Here is a 23,045-nt window from a genome sequence, read left to right on the forward strand (position 1 = left end):
GGGCGCCTCGGTGGCTCAGTCCGTGAAGCATCTGACTTTGGCTCAGGTCAGGATCTCACAGATCGTGAGTTTAAGCCCCGAGTCGGGTTCTGTGCTGACGGCTCAGAGCCTGGAGCCTGCTTCTGATGCTGTGTCTCCCTCTCTCTCTCTCTCTCTGCCCCCTTCCCCTCTCATGCTCTCTCTCTCCTTCAAAAATAAACATTAAAACAAAACAAAAAAAAAGAATAAGCTTAGGAACGCTTTGCTTCATTCTAGGTCGGGCTGCCTGTGGATATAGACCCTTTCCTCTGCTGCCTTATTGCCAGTTACGTGAAATACAATATATGACCAGAGTTTATCACTACTGTACCGTAGTGAAGAACCTCCGTGCGGGCGTATACGACGGCCGCCACGCAGAAAAAGGCTGAAAAGAAAGGCAGGAAGAAGAAGGACGTGATTACGCTGGAAGTTAAGAAGGAAATCATGGCGAAGTACGAACGAGGCAGGCGAGTGACTGAAATTGCAAGATTTCATAAGAAGTCTACGTCGGCATCTCACCTCCAGAGGAGGAGGAGAAAAGGGTGGAGGAATCCTTCACTTCAGATGAGATCCATGGAGCCCACAGACAGCAGTGATTAGTGAAAGTGACAGTGACAGTGAAAGGCGTCCTACACAATAACCCTCCCCTCTCTCGTCTCCCTCACACCAGCCACAGAGGTTTTCAAAGGTAAGCGCAGGTTAATTTGTTTTTCTTTATGTTCTGTATCTTCCTCGTTATTTTGCGTTACGTTGCAGTATCGTAATCATTGTTTTATTTATTTTTGAAGGAGAGAGAGACAGAGCACGAGCAGGGGAGAGGCAGAGAGAGAGGGAGCCACAGAATCGGAAGCAGGCTCCAGGCTCTGAGCTGTCAGCACAGAGCCCGACGCGGGGCTCGAACTCACGGACCGCGAGATCGTGACCTGAGCCGAAGTCGGACGCTTAACCGACCGAGCCACCCAGGCGCCCCCGTAATCATTTTTATATGAATGTTTTTGGGTCACGGAACAAATCACCTGAGTTTCCATTATTTCTTATGGGGAAACTCGCTTTGATATACAAGCGACTAAGCTTACAAGCAAGTTTCCGGAACGAATTATGCTCGAAAACCGAGGTTTTACTGTATTTTGAAGATCGACGATGCTGACTCTCCAAGTTCACTGCTTGTTAAGCACCACACGGTGTCAGCCCGACACCTGCTCATCCATCCAGGCGACAAACGCTGGCTGGCCCCAGCTGGCCCCGCCAGGACAGAAGAGACCCAAGAGGCGACCTTACAGACCCAACCAAGGGCCCACGGGCGTGCCTGGCGCTGGGTCGCACGACACGTGCTTACATCACCGCACCGAAGGCTGTATAGACGCCTTCCGTAATGGCTGTTACACTGAACCCCCTGCCAGCCGGGTGTGTCTAAAGCTGGCATTTCTCGAACGCCCACTGCAGGGGTGTCGGGAATTTTGATGGCTTAATCAAATAAAATCGGCTTTCAGATAATCGGGGGAGGTGGGTGTTAACACACCCTCTACGTGAAGGTGGAAGTCTGCGGCACGAGCCGCTACGAGCTCGGGTCTGACCCCCCCCCCCCCCCCCCCCCCCAGGCCCCGGCTCTCTGGCACTTTCCCTTCTGCCAAGGGAACGCGTCCCCGGCTCTCTGGCACTTTCCCTTCTGCCGAGGGAACGCGTCCACCCCCCTACCTGTGCCCTCTGCCCGTCGTATTTGTACTCGCAGGTGAAAGCCGCCTCCTCAAAGCGTTTCAGGATCTCGCTGACACCGCGGGTGGGGTGTGCCAGCATCGGTTTCAGGGGGACCCCTGGGAGGGGAGGAGTGACAGTTAGGGTGCCCTGGGGGAGGGCCAACCCCGGGTCAGGGAGGGGTGTGTGGCACAGACAGCCCGTTGTGCCCCAGGGCCCATTCTCCTTTCCCACCGCGAAGAGAACACGCCCTCCCGGGGCAGGAGGGGGGGGGTGGCCTCCCAGCTTTGGGACATTCCCAGACTCCCTTGCAGCTAGGTAAGGCCACGTGATTAGGATGTGTGTGGTAACGATATGCGCGCCGTCGGGGTCACATCCTCACCCCTCTTCTCTCTCTCCCTCCCTCTTCTCGTTATCTAGAAATCCAAGCCATCCCTGGTCACGCACATTAGGGTGAAAACCTCTGGGAAACGAAGTGACAAGACAGAAACCTAGGTCCCCGGGGGCCCCTGGGGGTTCGTGGAGCCCAGCCACGCATCCTCCCTGATCCCTGCCTTCCTCTGGACTCTGACGGCGTGGGAAGAAGAGGCTGTGTGGCCAGACCTGCCGACTTCTGGGGGATCTCTTGTTATGGCAGATTCCCCCACGCTCCTCCTGATACAGACGGGGCCTCCAAACAAACAGATGCGCTTCAGCATGGGGAATGGGATTCGATTTTGGTGGTGACAGGAACCTATAGGTTCTCAGGGGGACGAAGAAAGCTAAGCTGGGAGGAGGGAGTGGGGCCCGCAGGAGGGCCGGCCCCGAGTTCCGTGGCCCCACGGCCGGCTCTGCCCAGGGAGGGGCTGTGGTCTCTCCTGAGGGCCCTGTACCTGGGCTCAGCCTGCAGTGCTCCGGGAGGTGCTTCAGGCCGTGCTCCAGCAGCACAGGGATGATCCGGTCCAGGTCGGGCACCTCGCTGGGGCGGGGGCAAGAATGAGCAGGTGTCCTTCCAGAACTCCGGCAGCCTGGAAACCCTGTTCTCTGGCTCTGAGATGCGCCTCTGTGAGTCTGTCACCCTGTTTGTTCCCTCCCATCCCCGACTCCCCTGGTCCCAACTCTCACGACCCTCCCTCAGTGTCACTACACATCCCTCTGTTCCCCTCGGCTTGGGCCTGCCGTCAGCCCTGTCGTCGTGAGACCAGCGGCTCTCCACCTGAGCCACACGTAAAAGGCAGTCGCGGATGGAGTAAAAAGTTCAAGGCCAGGCTCCGCCTCCGGAGATTCTGATGTGGGAGTGGGGGGCAGGGTAGAGACGGCTGTCCTGGCCCGTGGTTCTGCAGGGTTCATGGCCGTGTGCCCGAGCGGGTGCCCCCAGGGTTTCCGTGCAGACGCTCGCGGGCCCTCCTGCCACTGTCACCGGGCAGTCACGGTCCTGCTGTGGCCAGGCGGCCCTCCCCGGAGCCCTTGCTGTCACTCCATGCACGTGCTAATGCCCCGCCGCGCGTCAGTCACAGGATCCCTCACCGTTTGCCACCTTCCTAATCTCTGTCCCCAGCCTTGTGTCCGGCCCCAGTCCCGCCCGGACCACCCACCCCCCGACGGTCACTAGCGCTCACTAGCCACCGGCCCCTCCCACGTCGCCAGCAGCCCTCGGTGCCGAGCCTCCCACCCCTCCAGCTTCCCCCCCCCCCCCAACTGCCCTCGGCCCTTGGCCCCAGATCTCACCAGAACGTCTGCTTCAGGATCATGCCCTGTTCCTCCAGCCACGTCTTCCGGGCCTCCGCTGTCCGGCCCTTCCCAGCGTCCACAACAGCCGGGGGGAAATCTAAGACCAGAGCCACCGGCGGAGGCTTTGGGATGGGCCCGACCCCTCGGCTCCCCCAGGGCAGGCGGTGCTGGAGACAAGGCTGCTAGGGAAGGAAGGGGCCTGGAAAGGAGCTGGGGCGTGGACTTCGGGAAGGGAGGGCAGCCCGGGCAACCCGAGCGCCAGGCGGAGACAGCCGCAGGGCCTCACCTTGGCCGGGGGGCGTAAGGCTCACGGCCTGGGCGAGGGCGGCCAGCACCGACTGCTCTGCCAGCCCGAGGCGTAGCCGTCCGCTCAGGGCTCTGGGGAGAGAGCAGGCGAGGGCGAGCGGGCTGGTCAGCACCGCCTTGCCCTCTACCCCTTGCGCCTGCCTCCTCTGGTCTCCCAGAACCCCCTGGAACCCTCTGGAACCCTCTTGGGACCCTCTGGAACCCTCTCCTCAAAGCCAGAACAATCTTCAGGGCTGGAAGGGACCTGAGGGGTCACACAGCCCCAGTGAACAGACAAGGAAACTGAGGCCAGCCCGTAGCAGCATGGCCGCTGGTGTTCTCTGGGGCAGAACAAAGTGCCTCCTGGGGGCCTTTGCGGCTCACCTCAGATGCCCTCTGGGGAAGCAGTGAAGCTCGGGGAGGGCGAGCCGGGGCAGAGAGGAACACAGACTGTGATGGGCAAGGTGTCCCCCACACAGGCCTCTCTCTGAGCCGGGGGTCTCGGGCGTGAGGCTTATCCTCCTTGGGCCTCCCCTCCCGCAGACCAGGCTGAGGGTAACAAGGCCTGCCCGGCAGGGCCGCAGGGAGGAAGTGATGCACTGACACATGCCACACCGGGGACCCGAGAAACACCACACGACGGGGGCCGACTGAGATTTTGTTCTCACCGTCGTGTCGACCGCTTGGCTCCCGGCCCGTCCTGCACCCGCCGAGGCCCCGGCAGACACGGCTAATCAATCACCGCACCTTTTACCCACGAGCCCCGGGACGACACGAGGAGAAGAGCCTAGTGGGGACGCCCGTGGCCAGTCCCCCCCTCCTGCCACCTCCCCCAGCCTCCCGGGCCCATGCCCACCTGGCGATGAATCGGGCTTCTGAGTGTCGGCAGGCGACAAAGAGGCCTTTGATGACGTCGATCTTCTTGGCTGTGGACTGAGGCCGGGCAGGCCAGTGGGTGTCTGGGGCGCGGGGTGAGGACCCCGCCTCCTCCTGGCCAGCGAGCCGCCCCCACCTCTCCCCACTCCCAGCGCCCGGTCGCGCTCTGACACAGCGAGGAAGGCCGCGTCCGGCTCCCCTCCGTCCGCACCTTGATTCGGCCAGTGTCTACTGTCCCGTCACATGGTAGGAACAGAGCAGGTGTCGAAGGGCAAGGGGAGACCCCCCTGCCCGTCCCGAGAGTCCCCACAAGCAGGACTGAAGCGACCCGGCCGCCAGGAGCCCCCCTGTCGCCACCCGCCCGCCGTGTCTCCGGGTCCCCAGGGGAAGGGCCCAGGGTCTGGGGCCCGGGGTGGCCGCCTTGCCCACTCACAGCGCTGCCGGCGAGCCCGGCGATGTCTCGGAACTTGGCGAAGACGCCGGCGGCCGTGAGAGCGGGTGGGGGCAGCATGAGTCTCTGGGTGCTGCGGCTGTTCTCGGCCACCAGCCCCATGTCGCCCTTCTCGGCCGCCTCGGCCTTGACGGACTCCAGCTGCCGCCCTTGGGGTGCAGGGAGCCGGGGCTGAGGGGGCCGCACCGGGCCGCGGGTCCCCAGAGGACCCACCCTGCCCCTCGCCGGCTCCCCCACATGCACGCGGAGCCCCGGGGGCCCCGCCCACGTTGTTCTCCCCACATCTGCCGCTTCCCTGGGCACCTGCTCCCTCCACACCGTCTTCTCAGCCCCTCCTCCCAACCCCGCGGCCCCGCCTCCAGCCCCGCCTCCAGCTGCGGGGCCTCCCTCACCGGAACCAGCGCCCCACCAGTCTGTCCCATCCATCCGCTGTCTTCCCCACCTCCAGTCCCCTCTCCCATCCCTCACGCGCTCCCCACCTCTCCCCCTTCTCCCCCTGAGCCCCCTACGCTCCAACGGCCACCACACGCCCTGCTTACCCGTGGCCTGGGCCACCGCCTTGAGGAGGACACCGTCCCCGACGCCAAGCTCCAGGCCCTGCTGGGGCGGCCCGAGGCGGTTGAGGCTGAGGTAGAGGATGGGGAGCAGGTCTGGGGGGGACAGGGCCACCACGGAGCGCAGCAAGTTGCTCAGGGTCTCCACCATCCGGAGCCTGGGGGCGGATGGGGGGGGGGGGGGACGGGGTGTGAGCCGCTGGCAGGTTAGGGTCAAAGCTGGGGGTGGGGGGGAAGGGACCCGGGAGAGGAGAAGACAAAAGGCTTGAGCCCAGGCCCCGGCACAGCCACAGGCTGCTGGTAGGAGGGTGAGCCCGGTCCCTGCTTACGACGGAGACGGGGAGGACCATCCACAGAGGATGATGGGAGCACGGAGCGCCGTCTAGGTGCCGGGGGCCGCTTCCAAGCATCTGTGTGTTTCCGCTCACTGAAATCTCACGGCTCCCCCATCACACAGACGCTCCTATCACCCCCACTGCACAGATGAGGCAACTGAGGCGTACAGCCATCATGGAACTCGCCCGAGGTCACAGAGCCCGTGCGACTCAAGCTGAGAGGTGACCCGAGGCCGTCCGCTCCAGGACCCGCGCTCCCAGCCACTGAGCTGCGCTGGCTCTAGAAGCACGACCACGTCAGGGACGCCCGGGCGGCTCAGTGGGTTCAGCGTCCCATTCCTCACTTGGGCTCAGGCCATGATCTCCCGGGTTCGCGAGTTCGGTCCCCGCATCAGGCTCTGTGCGGACAGCGTGGAGCCTGCTTGGGATTCTCTCTCTCCCTCTCTCTCTCTCTCTCTGCACCTCCCCTGCTTGTGCTCTCTCTCTCTCTCTCTCTCTCTCCGCCTCTCAAAATAAGCTTTAAAAAAAAAACAACACAAGTAAACGTACAACGCCTCTGTCCGTGTCACAAGGAGACACTGGGGGACCACGAAGCCCGCCGAGCAGACCCCCCAGACGTGACCGTCACGGGCGGACCCACCACTGGCTCCGAAGCTGGCGGAACGGCTTGCCCCCCAAACTGAGGTCTACCCGGAGCCTCACGATGGGACTTTACTTGCCAGTTAGAAAATAGTGCAGTAACGATTTCAGGAGTAGAAACCTCAACTTCCTTTTTTTTTTTTTTTAAAGTTGATTTATCTTGAGAGAAAGAGAGAGTGAGAGTGGGGGACGGAGAGAGGGAGGGAGAGAGAGAGAGTCCTAAGCAGGCGCCACACTGTCAGCAAGGAGCCCAACACGGGGCTCAAAGCCAACAAACCGTGAGATCACGACCTGAGCCGGAAGCGAGAGTCGCACGTTCAGTTGACTGAGCCCCCCAGGCGCCCCGCCTGAATCAGCTCTCGAGGAAACGTCACACAGACCCAAAGTGAGACTTCTGCAAAGTCCCCAGGCTGGACCAAGAAAGACCGAGAAGCCGTCGAGGATGGAGACAAGGAGACAGGGTGACCACGCACCACAGGCAGGGGTCCGGGTCAGGGCGAGGGTCCAGGGTGGGTCCCGGCCTAGCAAAGCCAACGCAAAGGGGGAAACCAGCCAGACACAAATGACGTCTGCGCGTCACGTAACAGCCCACGCTAACGCTGACATCGCGGTCTCGGTAACCATCCCCCTGCCGGCGTAAACACGTCAACGTTAGAGAAAGCTGATCGCGGGTACGTAGGGGCTCGCTGTGCCATTTCTACGATTTTTCTCGAAGTTTACAGTTATTTCTAAAGAGCCTAAAAAAAAGTTGTAAAACCCTCCAACTGGGGATCATGGGGACTGGACAGTCACCCACAGTCCTCCTGAACTCAGTGACTGCCAACAGCACCTCCTAAAAGTACTTACTAGGCACCTCGCTGTGCCACCCTGGCACCCCCTCCGAGCAAACCCGAGACGGATGATCTTCACTTTCCTTACGCAGAGGCCGAAGCTCAGAGAGGTCAGGCCACCCGCCCACGGTCACACAGCCAGGAAGCAGCCGGGACGGGGCCCACTCCCAGACCTGTCTGCGCCCGGGGCTGGGCACTGGCTCCACTGCCCACAGGTCTGGCCTTCCCGGCCCTTCCCGCACCCTCTGGGCCCCAGAGGAGGCGCCTCCCGTGTTCACAAAGACACACGCTGAAGCACTAGGAACAGCCTAAACACTCCGCGATGTACGAAAATGAAAGAATCCCACAGCGCGGTTAAAAGGGGTGAGACCTACTTAAAGCAACATGGAAAGATCCGGAAACAATGCTGATGGAGCATCAGGGACCAGAATGAGGTGGGCCCCCTGACAACACCGATTGAATACACAGGGATGGGGGCGGGGCGCAGGATGGGGTGGAACGGGGACCAGGTCCAGGCAGCCCAGGGCCCCAGGGGCCCTTGCAGCGCTCACTGGGAGTGGGGTTCTCGCTGTACCCAACACCCGGACCTCCTCACGGTAAGGGCGAGGAAATCAGCCGGGCTGCGGCGACTTCTCACCAAATGCGGGTAGACGGAGCTCACGTCATAGGGAGGAGGCGGTGTCCCCACCCCAGGGATCGGGGTTCTCTCCCCTACCACGTCTCGTTCTGATCAACAGAAACAGACAGAAGCACGGGGCAGGGGCCTTCCGAGCCTGGGGCCCAAGAGGCCTCGCAGCTGCTCCCAGGGCCATGGCCACGAGAGGGAGGGAGGGTGAAGGGACCAGGCAGCAGGAGGCGTCCCTCCCCCCCCCCACCCCCCCCCCCCACCCCCACAGGGGGGTCCGACAGATTACCGAGCAGAAACCTCCTCAATCTTCTCAAATGTCCGGGCCACAGCCAGGTAAGGGACCCTGGGGGAGGAAGAGAGACACGGGGCAGTGCATACAACCCACGCCGTCCATCGTCTGTCCACCTGCCTCCCCACGCTTTCCACGCTGCTGCCTGTGTCCCCTGAACGTGGACACGAGGGACGTGGCAGTTCCCTCCAACGGAGGCCGCCAGGGAGAGGCACCCGGCGACAGGGGCGCGAGGAAGGCAGTCGGGGGCGGGAGAAGCCTCACTTCTGGCCCGGCTTCCAGCAGGCGTCGTCAACGGGATGGTAGTTGTTCTTGGCCGGATTGTAGCCGGGGGGGTCCAGGGGTCTGTGGAGGCAAAGGGGAGATCAGACACCTGGGGCAAAGCAGAGCCGCCCCTTCGACTGACACTTTCTGGAGCACCTGCTGTGCACCCGACACCGTCCGAGGCACGAGGGCACACAAAGGAACGAAAACGAAGTTGGTGAGCCTGGAGCTTCCACTCTAGTGGGAGAGTCAGGGGCAACGAGACAAAACAAAACACAGAAGCAAACGATTTCGATATTAAGAAACATTTAAAACCAAGTGGTGGGGGGGGGGCACAGTGGGATAGAAGGTGCTAGATCTGAGGAAGAGGTGGGGAAGGAGATGTTTGGGCAGAATAACCTGAGGCGTGAGCAGACTGGGTATCGGGGAGAAGAGCACTCCAGGCACGGCAACAGCCAGTGCAAAGGCCCTGAGGTAGACACGCACGTGACACGTTTAAGGAATGGAAAAGGGGTCAGCGTGGCTGGGGTGGGGGGGGGGTGGCCAGCATGATCTGGCTGCTTTTTACAGTCCATTCTAAGAGGCTAGGGACCCCTCGGGTTTCCCAACCAACGTCTCCCTTACTTTCTCTGGATGGAACAGCAGGAAAAGGGTGCCGTCTCTGGGTGCCGCAAAGGGCCAGGCACTGTGCTCAGAGCACTGCCTCTGTTCGCAATGAGCCCCACCGGGGACTCTTGTAACCCTGTTTCCCAGATACTTGTAGGTGGGAGTAGCTCCAGCCGACGCAGGGTCGTATGACAAGCAGCGCAGTCCCAGAGATGGCGTTCCAAACCTCCCCGTTCTAAATGCCTCCGGAAATGCCTCACACTGACTCTGCCGGACCCGCTCACAGCCAGACTGTGCAGTCAGACCCATCTGGGTTCCCGTCCCCGTTCCCTCCCCGAGCAGCCGCGTCACCCTGAGAGCGCAGTTTCCTCTCTCTGAAGCATGGTGCCCTCGCCTGTACCACGGAGCTCCCAAGAGTCCCCCCCATCACACGTTGTCGTGAGGGTTAAGAAATTACGGTGAAGGGGGGCTGAGCGTCCGACTTCGGCTCAGGTCATGATCTCACGGTTTGTGAGTTCGAGCCCCGTCCGTCTGTGCTGACAGCTCGGAGCCTGGAGCCTGCTTCGGATTCTGTGTCTCCCTCTCTCTCTGCCCCTCCCCCGCTCATGCCCTGTCGCTCTCTGTCTCTCAAAAGTAAATAAATAAATGTAAAAAAAAATTTAAAAAAAAAAAAGGAATTATGGTGAGGGGCGCCCCCTCCTTGGTGCACTCTACGGGGAGCTTTTTTAAAAAGTTTATTAATTTATTTAAATTAATTAAATTAAATTTAATTTTATTTTTAAAAGTTAATTAATTAATTTATTTTGAGAGAGAGAGTGTGTGTGTGTGTGTGTGGGAGGGGCAGAGAGAGGGAGAGAACCCAAAGTGCAGAGCCCGATGCGGGGCTCGAACCCATGAAACGCGAGATCACGACCTGAGCCGAAATCAAGAGTCACATACCTAACTGACGGACCCACCCAGGCACCCCTGTGGGGAGCGTTTTTAAAATGACCCGGACTCCCCAGCCTCAGGCCCGTATCTACCTCAAAACTGGGGAGGCACAAGAGGGTGGGAGAGAAGACTCAGGGAATTTTTCCAGCTCTTGCGCGGACTCTGATGCACAGACGGGGCTGTGCGGCTGAGCCGGACGGGGCGTGCGTGGGGCTCCTCAGGGGAAGCATTTCCTAGGTGGTGGTCGTCCGGTCGACCGTACGGTTCGTATGAGAGACAGCACAGCAGTTAAGAAATTCTACAGCCAGGCCGCCTGGTTCAAATCTCAGCGCGCGGGCCTCCCTCCCCACCCGTGACCTACGCGAGGCACCGACGATAAATGAATACTAACAGGAACAATAGTAGCAGCTACAACCTGCTGAGCTTGGCAGTGGCCAGGCCCTAGCCAAACGTTTCCAACCCTCGGGAGGAAACTGGCACAGAAAGGCTAAGGCACTTCCCCAAGGTCACACAGCTGGCCAAGGAGGAGCTGGGACTTCTCACCACTCCACGATACCGTCCTGCCTTCAGGCCTCACCTTCCCTGTCTGTGAAATGGGGATACCGACAGAGCCTATGCACAGTGAATGCTGGATGAAAGCGAGTGCGGTCACCGGTATCTCCCCATTTCCAAGGTGAGAAAAACTGGACGTCCCGAACGTTTGTCTGTCTCCTGGAGGCAGCCATCGGAGACAGACGAGTAATCGGGCTTGGAATGGAGTCGGAAGAATGATCTCGGTATCACGTGAAATAGGTAACAGGACGGGGGGCGCCAGGGTGGCTCAGTCGGTTAAGAGTCCGACTCTTGGTTTCGGCTCAGGTCAGGAGCTCACGGTTCGTGGGCTCGAGCCCCTGCATCTGGCACCACGCAGAGCCTGCTTGGGATTCTCTCTTTCCCTCTCTCGATGCCCCTCTCCCCCGCCCCCCACACACATGCTTTCTCTCTCTCAAAATAAACTTTAGGAAAGACAAAACCAACGAGGATGACAGAGCCTTGTAGGCAGTGGGCCACCGATTTCGTCAGAGAAACTTTTTTCTGGACGCATAAGCACGCGCACGTACCCAGGAGGCCAGACGGGCCAGAACCGAGGAGGAGCACGCCCAGGATTCAGGGGGACCCAAGTCCTAGGCCCGGCCCTACCCCCGTCTTCCTGTGTGACCAGGGAAGCTAACGCAGCCTCTCTGGGCTAATGGTTCCAATGCCTGTAACATGGCTAAAATGCCCTTTTTTGCCACAAGAGTGCTGCAAGATGAAATGCAACAGCGTAAAAGAAACCTTTAGTGCTCTACCCGACGCACAGTAGGTGTTCAAGAGGAGCCAGCGTTCCATAGCGATGTCGCGTGCTGAAACGGTGCCCTTTACTCCCGCCAACAACGTCTCAACTGGGGCACAAAAACTGACGGTAAGACTCCCCAAAACATTTTTAGCGGAATAGTTCACCGGACGGAGGCTGCGTGCTCCGTCGGTTGAACGCCCCGACTCCTGACTTCCGCCCGGGTCGGGATCTCGCGGTTTGGGAGATCGAGCCCCCATCCGGCTCTGCGTTGGCAAGCGCGGAGCCTGCCTGGGATTCTCTCTCTCCCTCTGTCTCTGCCCCTCCCTTGGTCGTACACGCCTGTGCGTGCACTCTCTCAAAATCGACAAATGAACTTTAAAAAAAAAAAAAAAGAATAACTGTAATCACAGCTTTTCAAAAAATTCTTTGTGTGCTTTTTTTTTTTTTATTTTATTTTTGAGAGAGAGAGAGAGACAGGGTGCGAGCGGGGAGGGGCAGAGAGAGAGAGGGAGACACAGAATCCGAAGCGGGCTCCAGGCTCCGAGCTGTCAGCGCAGAGCCCGACGCGGGGCTCGAACCCACGCACTGCGACATCGTGACCGGAGCCAAAGTCGGACGCCCAAACCGGCGGAGTCCTCCAGGCCCTACCGTAATCACAGATTTTTAAAGCTAAAAGAATTTTGGTGATTATCGGTCTCGTCTTTACAGGGATAAAAATCAAGAGAATTTGGACCACTGCGCTACTCCCTTTAATGCCTGTCCTCGCTACTCGACAGTCGATATCAACTCACCCTTTGGCCTCCTCCTTTCTAGGGGCGCCAGGTCCCTCTTCTTTCCCTTCTTTCTTGGTCGCCCGGCTTCCGGGGAGCTGGGAATGAAGTCAGGAAACTGTGGGCCCTTCCTCCTGAGAGCCCCCACTGCCCAACTCCTCTCGGCCCATCAGGCCAGGAGAGAGGGGTCAGGCCTTCCGTAGGGCAGGGGTAGGGCAGGGCGTGCTCCGGAGAAAGGCCCACCGGCCTCCTCCCCGCGCGGCTGGGAGCTGATGGGCGGGAGACACTCACCGAAGAAACTGCTGACCGTCTTGGGAGCTCTGGGGGGAGGCTTAGCCTGGTCCCCCTCCCGTGCTTCCTGCTTTCCGGCCACCTCAGGCTCTGAGGTGCTGTCTGTCGGGGGCTCGGCTGCTAAAGCGAGACACAGGGTCAGCTGGAGACGCCAACATCCAACCCGAAACTTCATTTGTAACCCCAGGTCATTCTGACGCCCCAGGTGGAAAACGGCCCCCGTTCTGCCCCTTTTCTCTCCGCGCGTAAGTTTTGAGCCTCTTGGGCCTGAAGCTTTTGCGTCAAGTACTAAGGGTTCTGCTCGGCATCTGGCCTGAAACTGGAGACGTTACACGAACGGCGGTAAAAAGAAATCTCAGCACGATTAGAAGACAACGCTCCCGCTTCTCCTGCCGTTGCAGCAAATCGGATGCGATTTGTATCCTCAAAATGCGCCCATGGTGTCCTTTCTCACACAGGAGTCTCACGGACGCCCAGCTGTGGGCTTGTGCTCTGGCCTGTGAGGGTAACTATACTGTCTAACTTCATAAATTCCCGCTCAGTTAGCAGCACTTAGTACCTGTGATTTCGCAGAGATACAAATATCTTATTGGAGGACGCCCAGCTCTTTTTTCTTTACCCACAACACACAGGGGAGAAATTATAACCGTAAGAACAGTAATAAAACCTACAGCTCCCCTAGAATTTGCATCTTTTTTAATGTTTATTCATATTTGAAAGAGCACGAGCAGGGGTGGGGCGGAGAGAGAGGGGGACACAGAATCCAAAGCAGGCTCCAGGCTCTGAGCCGTCAACACAGAGCCCGACACGGGGCTCGAACTCACGAACCGCGAGATCGTGACCTGAGCCGAAGTCGGACGCTCAACCGACCGAGCCACCCATGCGCCCCTCCTAGAATTGCATTTAAACAACACATTTGAGGAGCTATGTCGTGTTGAAAATTAACTGGCCTCCGAAGACATCCGACCCAAAGCAGAGCCGGGGCGGGCTGGAGGCAGAGGACCGGAAACTCACGGGAGGTCTCTAAGTGCTCAGCGGGCGTCGTGGGCCGGTCCCCTTCTGCTTCCTCCTTTTGGGCCAATTCAGGCTCTGTGAGGCTTTCTGTTGGGGTCTCTGCTTTGGATAACAGACAGAAAAGTCAGATGGCAAAAAAGAATCACTCTGACTCCCCAAAGGACATTTCAAGTCCCGAGACGGTCAGCCCCCGGCTACTCCTGTGCGCCAGTCAAGCATATCTGTAAAGTGATAGGAGGTGTGACAGTCCGTTCTTGGTCAGCCCCAAGCACGGCGGGACCCCCAACACAATCCAAACCCTGTGTTCCTTTGCCTGGGCAACCAGACCTGGACACAAACAGTCAGTGCCGTCTTAGCAACTTTTAGAATTATTCACCGCAAAATACAACCAGAAAGAGTCCCAAACGCATGTGATAACCTGATATGGGTAAAAAGTAAAAAAAATTTTTTTTTAAACATTTTTATTTATTTTTGAGACAGAGAGAGACAGAGCATGAACAGGGGAGGGTCACAGGGAGAGGGAGACACAGAATCTGAAACAGGCTCCAGGCTCTGAGCTGTCGGCACAGAGCCCGACGCGGGGCTCGAACTCCCGGACTGTGAGATCATGACCTGAGCCGAAGTCGGACACTCAACCGACCGAGCCACCCAGGCGCCCCAAAAGTAAAAATTTTTAAACTGATGGGGCGCCTGGGTGGCTCAGTCGGTTGAGCGACCGACTTCGGCTCAGGTCACGATCTCACGGTTTGCGAGTTTGAGCCCCGTGTCGGGCTCTGCGCCGACAGCTCAGAGCCTGGAGTCTGCTTCGGATTCTGGGTCTCCCTCTCTCTCTCTCTCTGCCCCTCCCCCTCTCATGCTCTGTGTCTGTCTCAGAAATAAATGATTAAAAAAAAAAGCATGTGAACTTGAGAAAAACGTGCCTTAGTATCAAGAAGCTACCCACCCTCCCGTGGCCCCACGCACTAATGCTGGCTAAAAACGCACAATTCACAGTACGAATGGATACCGACTAAAAATGGCCAACAGGAAGTCACGTGTGCCCCGGGGAAGTTGAGCCTAACAAACACTGGCAGTGGCAAAGGCTATAACTGGTAGAATCTCACACGGGCCCCCAAATGACCAATGGATCAGATCTTTACGGTGGCATTTCCCCCCCCCCCCCATTTCATATGCACAGAGCTGCAAGTCCCCCCCCCCCACAAGGTAGGATGGTTTAAGGTTCCAAGGGGAAATGGCGACATCTGGTGGACACTTCAGGAACTACTAGCTCAAGGTATCAGATTCCAGTATCCTTTGACCTCTATCCTTGGAGTTCCTGCATTACCTTTCTGCAAAGATGGGCTTTCATTGGTGGCCGTGGTAAAAAACAACAACAACAACAACAACAACAACAACAAAACAAAAACTTTGCACAAAAATCAATGTGGAACAGGAAACCAGGGGGGCAGTCTTCAATCGGATTCCACAGTTTGAGAGATTGTGCGGAGGCCAGGAGACATCCTATTTAGTCACTGATCGTGACTAAGGACGGACCAAAAAAATAACTGCTTTCCCTTTCGATGTGCGCGCACCATTTTCTCCAACGCCCAGGTTTCTAGAACATAAACAGTCGTCTGGACGTAACTACTTAACGGACGGAGCCACTGAGGTCGTGGCCTGGTTGGGGGGGGGGGGGGGGGGGCGGGTGGGGCCAGAAAAAAAAAATCACTGAGACACTAAGGGCGCTGTGAGAGGCTGGGGATCTCTGCTTCCTGATAAAATCTCTCAGGCAAAAGACGTGATAGAGAGGAAACGATTTTCCATCCAAACAAACAGAAGATAAAAATGGGCCAAACTGTGTACGAATTAACACTAAATTGCAGCGGCCCAAGGAATGGATTTCAAAACGTTTTCACAACAGCGACGCCTAGGCTGGGGGGGGGGGGCGGGGTGAGTGGGTTCTGACGGCCACATCTGGATCCAGGGACACAGGCATCAAATCGGGGATCCTAACACCCTGTCCCATCGGAGAGGCCCCCACCCTTCCAGATTCCCGCCATATACACACTCTCTCCCTCTCTCTCCCTCCTCCTGGTGACTCACCTTCTTCCTTCTTCCTCTTTGCCTCTCTGTCCTCATCCTCGTTCTGTTCTTCCAGGATATCCTGAATCGGCCGTTTAGGAAGCTGCTTCCGAGCTGGGAAGGCAAAGGGCACGGTAGGGCTGACCTCGCTGGCCTGTCTGCCCCCCTCCCCAGTGAGCTCAGGCCCATCAGTGATGGGGGCCCCTGGAGAAGTCTCTGGGACCCCCCCCTTCTGCCCCGAGGCCGGCCTCATCCTTCAAGCTGTGCTGCCTCCTGGCTGTGTGACCCAGAGCAAGTTACTTAATTTCTCTGTGCCTCGCTCGTCCGCCTGTGCAGAGTGAAAACAACCCCCAAAAGTTAGTGACGCGGTGATGCGCTCGGCTCAGGACCCAGGGAGGACTCTAGCAGACCCCCTCAGTGCCCTGCCTGCACCCCTAAGACCTGACCATCAGTGCGTGTCCCGGATGGCTCTTCCGGGGCCTCAGACGTCTGCGAGAGGCCAGGAAGCAACGGGTCCCGCGACGGGCCCTCGCTAGTGACTCACGTAAACCGAAGGAGCCACCATGAACGCCCATCTTCTCCCGGCTGGGCCGCCTTCCCTGAATCCCTCACGGTCTGCGTTCTCTGTGCTTCCCAAAACAAACGACTCGCATTTGCACTCTTGTTCTGGAACTTCTGAGGCCGCTTCTGGAAGACCCCAAGCGGATGCTCAAGCACGGTGAGGAATTCACCGAAAAGGCAACTGCAGTCTTTTTTACCGCCATCTGTCACCTTCTCCCCGGCCTCCTGGACCCGGTGGCTCCTGCGCATGGCCGCAGAGGGACCTGCTCTCAGCCGCGGCCGGCACGGTCCTCCTCCTCGCTCAGAAAGCCGCCCGTGTCTCCCCACCAGCCATTGCAGGATAGAGTCTTTGGATGTGGGCCCCTGTCCTACCTCAGCTCTCTTCAGCTGAACTTCTAACTCCTCCCACGCCACATAACCCTTTCTTCCCCCCCCCCCCCCCCGCCCCCGAACTGCTGCTGTTCCCAGACACGCCACGCTGTGTCACAACTCCGGGCCCTGGCACGTGCTGCTGCTCGGTGGCCCTCTGGGGCAAAGTTCAGAGGTCATTACCTCTAAAAAGAATTCTCCAACCCCCCTCCCCCCAACCCAGGGCCAATCTCAGCGTCAGCCCTGAGCCACTCAGCTGTGTCGTCATGACCTCCCCCTCCCGCAGCCCTCCCGTGGCGCCCCAGCACCCCCAGGACGGGCCCCGGGCCCTTGGCCCAGCACGTGCGGGCCTCCGCGAGCCAGCCCCGCTCTCCTGTCTCCCCGCGCACTGCCTTCAAGGTCTCCCTGCTCCCCGAAGTGCGTTTCATTCTCCAGAAACATTCCAGGGTGTGCGATTCCCCGAGCGCCCTCCCGAGGCCTCCGTACAGGCTGCTCTTGGCCGCATCGCGCAGTCAGCACCAATCCCTTTCCAAGGCTCAGCTCAAGGGGTCACAACCCCCGCGCTGGCTCAGTTCTGAGCTCCCACGTACGTACAGTGCCCTATTCCCACCGCTATTGTTTTTCTTTTTTTTTTTTTTTTTTTTCCGTTAAAAAAAAAATTGGGAGGGAGCCTGGGTGGCTCAGTCCGTTGGGCAACCGACTTCGGCTCAGGTCACGATCTCGCGGTTCATGAGTTCGAGCCCCGTGTCGGGCTCGCTGCTATCAGCACACAGCCTGCTTCAGATCCTCTGTCCCCCTGCCCCCAACCTGCCCTCCCCCGCTCGTGCTCACTCTCTCTCTCTCAAAAATAAAAACAAACATAAAATTGTTTACAGCTTTTGTACGCGAGTGTAATTAACATACGGTCTGTTAGTTTCATGTGTCACACCTGCGACACCCGTCGCCTGCCATCACACGAGGGTCTCTCACCTGTGCTCCCCCTGTACGAGACCTTCCTGATCCCTCAGGGGACACAGGTGCCCCTCCACAGGCCGGCTTCCCATGGACCTTCTCCAGTGTCCCTGCTCGGCGTCCCCAACCCTGTGCGCTGAGCTCCAGCACGCCAGGGCATCGGCGCCCTGAAGGGCCTTCCCGCTGCCTCCTTCCGTTAAGTCTCTTCCCTCCCCGTTCCTGCTTGTTTTTCCTTGTCCTTCAGGGCTTGGCTTGGGGAATCTCCCTTCCACAAGCCTCCCTTGCGTCGTGGCCCCAGCCCCGTGCCCCCGCCGTGAGCTGCGCTGCCTCCACGATGGCACGTAACCACGGTTAGAATAACCAACACTTCCTGAGCCCTCACTACGGGCCAGGCCCAATTCAAGCACTTTACGCCTATTTCCTCTTAATCTCTGGTCATCTCTGTCCTACAGATAAAGCAATTGACGCTCAGAGAAGGTAAGTCATTTACCCGAGGTCACACAGCCAGCGGATGGTGAAGCCATGCTCTCAACCACAACATTAAGATCAGAGCTGGGATGAGGGTGGCCGCCTGGTGCAGAAACCCTCGCGTGCACAAAGAGGAGTCACGGAAGGGGCATCCTTCCTGTGTGTCCTTACCTGTGCGCCGCTTCGGGATCCCCGTTGGGGAGAGGCCCGCAGGAGAGGTGTTGGAGAGGGGAGGGCTGCCCTCGGGAAATGTGACAGGGCTGGGAGGGGAGACCTGTGGAGAGCCTGGGGCCGGCTTCTGGAAGGCAAAAGAAAGAGCAATTCTACAGTGAGGGGAGGAATAGGGGCCACCTCCTCGTCGAGGGTTCAGTCCCAGTTCAGGCCTCCTCCTCTCTTACCTGGGCCTCACTCCACCCTCCTGTGAAATTTCATGGTACCAGACTCTCCCCATCATGGACACTAATTTTTCTAAATGGACTCTTTCTTTCTCAAGTAGCAGAACTTTTGACTTTTAGCTAGGCATATGATGGCCCAACTAAAAACCCCATTTCCCAGCCTTCCTTGCAGCTAGTGTGGTCAGGAGGGTGAGAACCTCACTTCCCAGCCTCCCTTGCGGCTAGGTCTGGTCAGGAGTCTGAGAACTACACTTCCCAGCCTCCCTTGCAGCTAGGTGTGGCCAGGAGTGTGAGAACCTCACTTCCCAGCCTCCCTTGCAGCTAGGTCTGCTCAGGAGCCTGAGAACCTCACTTCTCAGCCTCCCTTGCAGCTAGGTCTGGTCAGGAGTCTGAGAACCACACTTCCAAGTCTCCCTTGCAGCTAGGTCTGGTCAGGAGCGTGAGTACCTCACTTCCCAGCCTCCCTTGCAGCTAGGTCTGGTCAGGAGTGTGAGAACCTGACTTCCCAGCCTCCCTTGCGGCTAGGTCTGGTCAGGAGTGTGAGAACCTCACTTCCCAGCCTCCCTTGCGGCTAGGTCTGGTCAGGAGTCTGAGAACCACACTTCCCAGCCTCCCTTGCGGCTAGGTCTGGTCAGGAGTCTGAGAACCACACTTCCCAGCCTCCCTTGCGGCCAGGTATGGTCAGGAGTGTGAGAACCTCACTTCCCAGCCTCCCTTGCGGCTAGGTCTGGTCAGGAGTGTGAGAACCTGACTTCCCAGCCTCCCTTGCGGCTAGGTCTGGTCAGGAGTGTGAGAACCTGACTTCCCAGCCTCCCTTGCGGCTAGGTCTGGTCAAGAGTGTGAGAACCTCACTTCCCAGCCTCCCTTGCGGCTAGGTCTGGTCAGGAGTCTGAGAACCACACTTCCCAGCCTCCCTTGCGGCTAGGTCTGGTCAGGAGTCTGAGAACTACACTTCCCAGCCTCCCTTGCAGCCAGGTATGGTCAGGAGTGTGAGAACCTCACTTCCCAGCCTCCCTTGCAGCTAGGTCTGGTCAGGAGTCTGAGAACCTCACTTCCCAGCCTCCCTTGCGGCTAGGTCTGGTCAGGAGCGTGAGAACCTCACTTCCCAGCCTCCCTTGCGGCTAGGTCTGGTCAGGAGTGTGAGAACCTCACTTCCCAGCCTCCCTTGCGGCTAGGTCTGGTCAGGAGTCTGAGAACTACACTTCCCAGCCTCCCTTGCAGCTAGGTGTGGCCAGGAGTGTGAGAACCTCACTTCCCAGCCTCCCTTGCGGCTAGGTCTGGTCAGGAGTCTGAGAACTACACTTCCCAGCCTCCCTTGCAGCCAGGTCTGGTCAGGAGTGTGAGAACCTCACTTCCCAGCCTCCCTTGCAGCTAGGTCTGGTCAGGAGTGTGAGAACCTGACTTCCCAGCCTCCCTTGCGGCTAGGTCTGGTCAAGAGTGTGAGAACCTCACTTCCCAGCCTCCCTTGCGGCTAGGTCTGGTCAGGAGTCTGAGAACTACACTTCCCAGCCTCCCTTGCAGCCAGGTATGGTCAGGAGTGTGAGAACCTCACTTCCCAGCCTCCCTTGCAGCTAGGTCTGGTCAGGAGTCTGAGAACCTCACTTCCCAGCCTCCCTTGCGGCTAGGTCTGGTCAGGAGTCTGAGAACTACACTTCCCAGCCTCCCTTGCAGCTAGGTGTGGCCAGGAGCCTCACTTCTACACAAGGCGACATAAGGGAAAATGACGCACACTTCCCAAGGAACATCTTGCCCTTCTCACCGGCTGAATATCAACATTGACTTGGACAGTCCCTGGATAGGGATAAAAATAATGGTATAGACGCAGCCCGGGTCTTCGACACGGGGAGACTGTCACACTCATCCTGGACTTTCTGTGCTCGTTAGAAAGAAATTCCTCCCTCGTATCTTGGTTTCAAGTGCTACCCTACTCCTCTTACAGGGCCGCCTGCCAGTTATTAAGTGATCGCCCCTCAGCTCTCGGCCTACCCCGTCCCCTCTCCCTCACGACGCGGGGACTCTGAGAACCCCCTTCCCACTCTGCTGTGACGCCGCGCATCACGCGGTCCCGGAACGGGGCCCGCGCCAGCTGGATCCAACTTACGGTGTTTCCGACGCTCGCGGGGCCTGCGACGCGACGCCCCACAGACACCGGCCCCCTCCGCCCGGTGCCCCTTCCTCAAAGATCTGACCAGGCCTTCAGGGCACCACCTGCAAGCTCAGAGGCCCCGGCACCCGCCAGCCAGCGTCTGAAGGTCTGAACTTCGGCTCTCCGCTTCCAGGCGTGGGGGCCGCCTCCTGCGGTGACTACCCCACGCTGCCTGAAGGAGTTCTCCCTTCCCTTCACCCCTGCGGTCACCCACTCGCAAACCGCATTCCCGGTTGACCATTCTCTGTATTAAACTCTCCGTTCAAATCACTCGCGTGGTCTCCCGCTCCTCTTTGGACCCTCATGGATACGGGCCCCAAAGGAGTGTCGTGAAGGCTGCCAGTGACCCAACACCTCTTCCGTCTCTCTCCTGCTCAGAACTGGTCCAAGGATCCCCAGCAGCCCCAGGGCAAAGTCCAAGCTCCTGAAGGCGCCCCCGCTACTCCCTGGACCCCGTGAATATACTCAGGGATGTGGCAAAGGGCCATTCAGGCCGCAGAGGGAATTAAGGTTACTAATCAGCTGCCCGTTAAGTGACTTTTTTTTTTTTAACGTTTTATTTTTGAGAGAGAGAGAGAGAGCGAGCGTGAGTCGGGGAGAGGCAGAGACAGAGAGAGACGTTGGGTCCGAAGCAGGCTCTGCGCTGACAGCACAGAGCTCCGCGCGGGGCTAGATAGAATTCACGAACCGCGAGATCGCGACCTGAGCCAAAGTCAGTTGCTCAACCGACCGAGCCACCCGGGCGCCCCCCCCTTAGGTGACTTTTAAGCAAGGGAGGGACGGAAGCAAATGTCTTTGGAAAAGATGAAAAGCCCTCTGACCTCCGGAGAGACCGGACATCTATTTTTGAGCCCTTAGTCTGTATCATGCGTTACTCTCAGATCCGTATGTGAACAGACCCCTCTTTACGCACAAGCCCTGGGGGGCAGGCGCCACCGGGAGCTGATGGGAATTATGGCTCCTCCCAGAAACAGCGGGGAGGCTGGGGGGTGGGGGGGGAACCTACCTGGCCTTTGGAGGGCGTGAGGGCTTCGTCCTCCTCCTCCCCTTCACTGCCCAGGACCCGGGCCGCCTTCCGCCCTGGCCTCTTCACCGGAGAATCGTTCTCAGGCACCTCTCCGTTCCGTTCCTTCAGCGCCACCCTGGAGGGTGGGAAAATGGAGGCGTTCCAGCAGGCAGAGAGGGGGTATACTGCCCTGAACGTTCCAGCGCCTTCCCTAAGTTTCATTCCCTCCCTTTCCTTTCAAGCATTTAACGGGCTTCTTCTGGAGGCCTCCTTCCCTACACTCTTCATCATCCATCCATCTACCACATCCTACGTGCCCACCTCCTGTGATGAGAGATGCTGGGGAGCGGACGGGAGTCCCTGCTGAGAGCAGAGAAGGCCTCCCTTCTTCAGTCACACAAGCCCCTGGGATGTGGCGAAGGCCATGGCCTCTTGGCTAGAGACTATACTTCCCAGCCTCCCCTGCAGCTAGGCGCGGCCCTGTGACGGGTTCTGACCAACAGGATGTAAGGGGTAGGACCGATGCACGCAACCTGCTCCCGACTGCTCGTCCCCACGTTGTCTTACTGCTGGGACTCTCGGACCTGCCAACCGCCTTAACAACCCCGAGGTCCTGAATCCAGCTATGCCTGAAGCCGGACCTACCTTTGGACTTCCCAGTTACCGGAGCCAAAAAAAAATTCCTTTTAGGGCTCCAAGACATTCTGAATGGGGCTCAAAACACTTAGAGCCAGGAGGGTCCTGATTGAGAGGAACAAATTCACCACGTCCTAGCCCCGTTACCTACTTTGGAGGTGGCTCTATCTCTCTGCTGGAGGTCTCTTTCTCCGGCTTTTTCGCTTTGCCCTCCTTCTTGGGGTGGAAAAATGACCTAGAGGAACACAGGAGGAGGGGAAAACGGGAATGAATACAGCACAAATGGGTCCTCGGATCAGTGCCCCATTCTATCGCTTCCGACGCGGACTGCCATCCCAGCGCGTGACAACTCCCTTCAATAAGGAAAGTGACGCTCTGCTTATTTTTCCCATCCTGACACCCGACGGCCATGACGCATCCCAATTTTTCTTCAACAAGTACCAGCTAAGCACCTCCTAGGCGCTGGGGACCTGGCCGGGCCCTGGGGATTCGGCGGAGACCCAGACACAAAGCCCCCACCCCCGAGGGGTCGACACCCAGTAAAAGAGGCGATATTGAGTCGCTAAATATAAAATGTCAGGAGGCGTGAAGTGCTCTTATGAAGACAAATAAGGCAAGGCGTCCCCTCTCCACTTGAGACTGGCTCGCCCGAGTGGCTGGCTTCCGGAGACCGGAGTCCCGAGCAGGGATGGTGGGAACCCATTGGTGCAGGCACCTCGCCCACGCTCTGCCGACCGGGTGAGGGAGGCCAGTGTCACTGGGGATGTCCCGTGCCCCCTACTACAGGGTGATGCCAGGCTGCTGCACTTCACTGCCCGTGACCCCAGTGACAACAACATCGGACAAATTTGGGGACCGTCTGCAGGCATCCTGACAAAGTCGGAGAAACCGTCCCCCAGAGTGACACCAAAGGGAACGGAGGAGGCATGGCAACGAAAGGGAATATGGGACTCCG

General features: G+C 58.6%; 1 protein-coding gene across 1 annotated transcript in view; it reads right to left on the bottom strand.

The window, feature by feature from the left end:
• The window catches only part of LIG1 (DNA ligase 1), a 40,070-nt gene that overhangs the window by 15,725 nt on the left and 1,300 nt on the right, over positions 1-23,045 (bottom strand). Inside the window, 17 exon segments of the mRNA XM_053905563.1 lie at positions 1,714-1,829; positions 2,583-2,668; positions 3,418-3,517; positions 3,707-3,798; positions 4,562-4,638; positions 5,015-5,181; positions 5,572-5,744; positions 8,305-8,361; positions 8,572-8,652; positions 12,214-12,275; positions 12,277-12,290; positions 12,484-12,603; positions 13,498-13,599; positions 15,580-15,672; positions 18,079-18,205; positions 21,455-21,590; positions 22,242-22,325. Coding sequence (XP_053761538.1) covers positions 1,714-1,829; positions 2,583-2,668; positions 3,418-3,517; positions 3,707-3,798; positions 4,562-4,638; positions 5,015-5,181; positions 5,572-5,744; positions 8,305-8,361; positions 8,572-8,652; positions 12,214-12,275; positions 12,277-12,290; positions 12,484-12,603; positions 13,498-13,599; positions 15,580-15,672; positions 18,079-18,205; positions 21,455-21,590; positions 22,242-22,325 — 1,687 coding nt within the window.

The sequence above is a fragment of the Panthera pardus genome, unplaced genomic scaffold (genome assembly GCF_024362965.1).
Source record: "Panthera pardus isolate Hobbes unplaced genomic scaffold, ASM2436296v1 HiC_scaffold_18, whole genome shotgun sequence".
Classification (NCBI taxonomy): domain Eukaryota; kingdom Metazoa; phylum Chordata; class Mammalia; order Carnivora; family Felidae; genus Panthera; species Panthera pardus.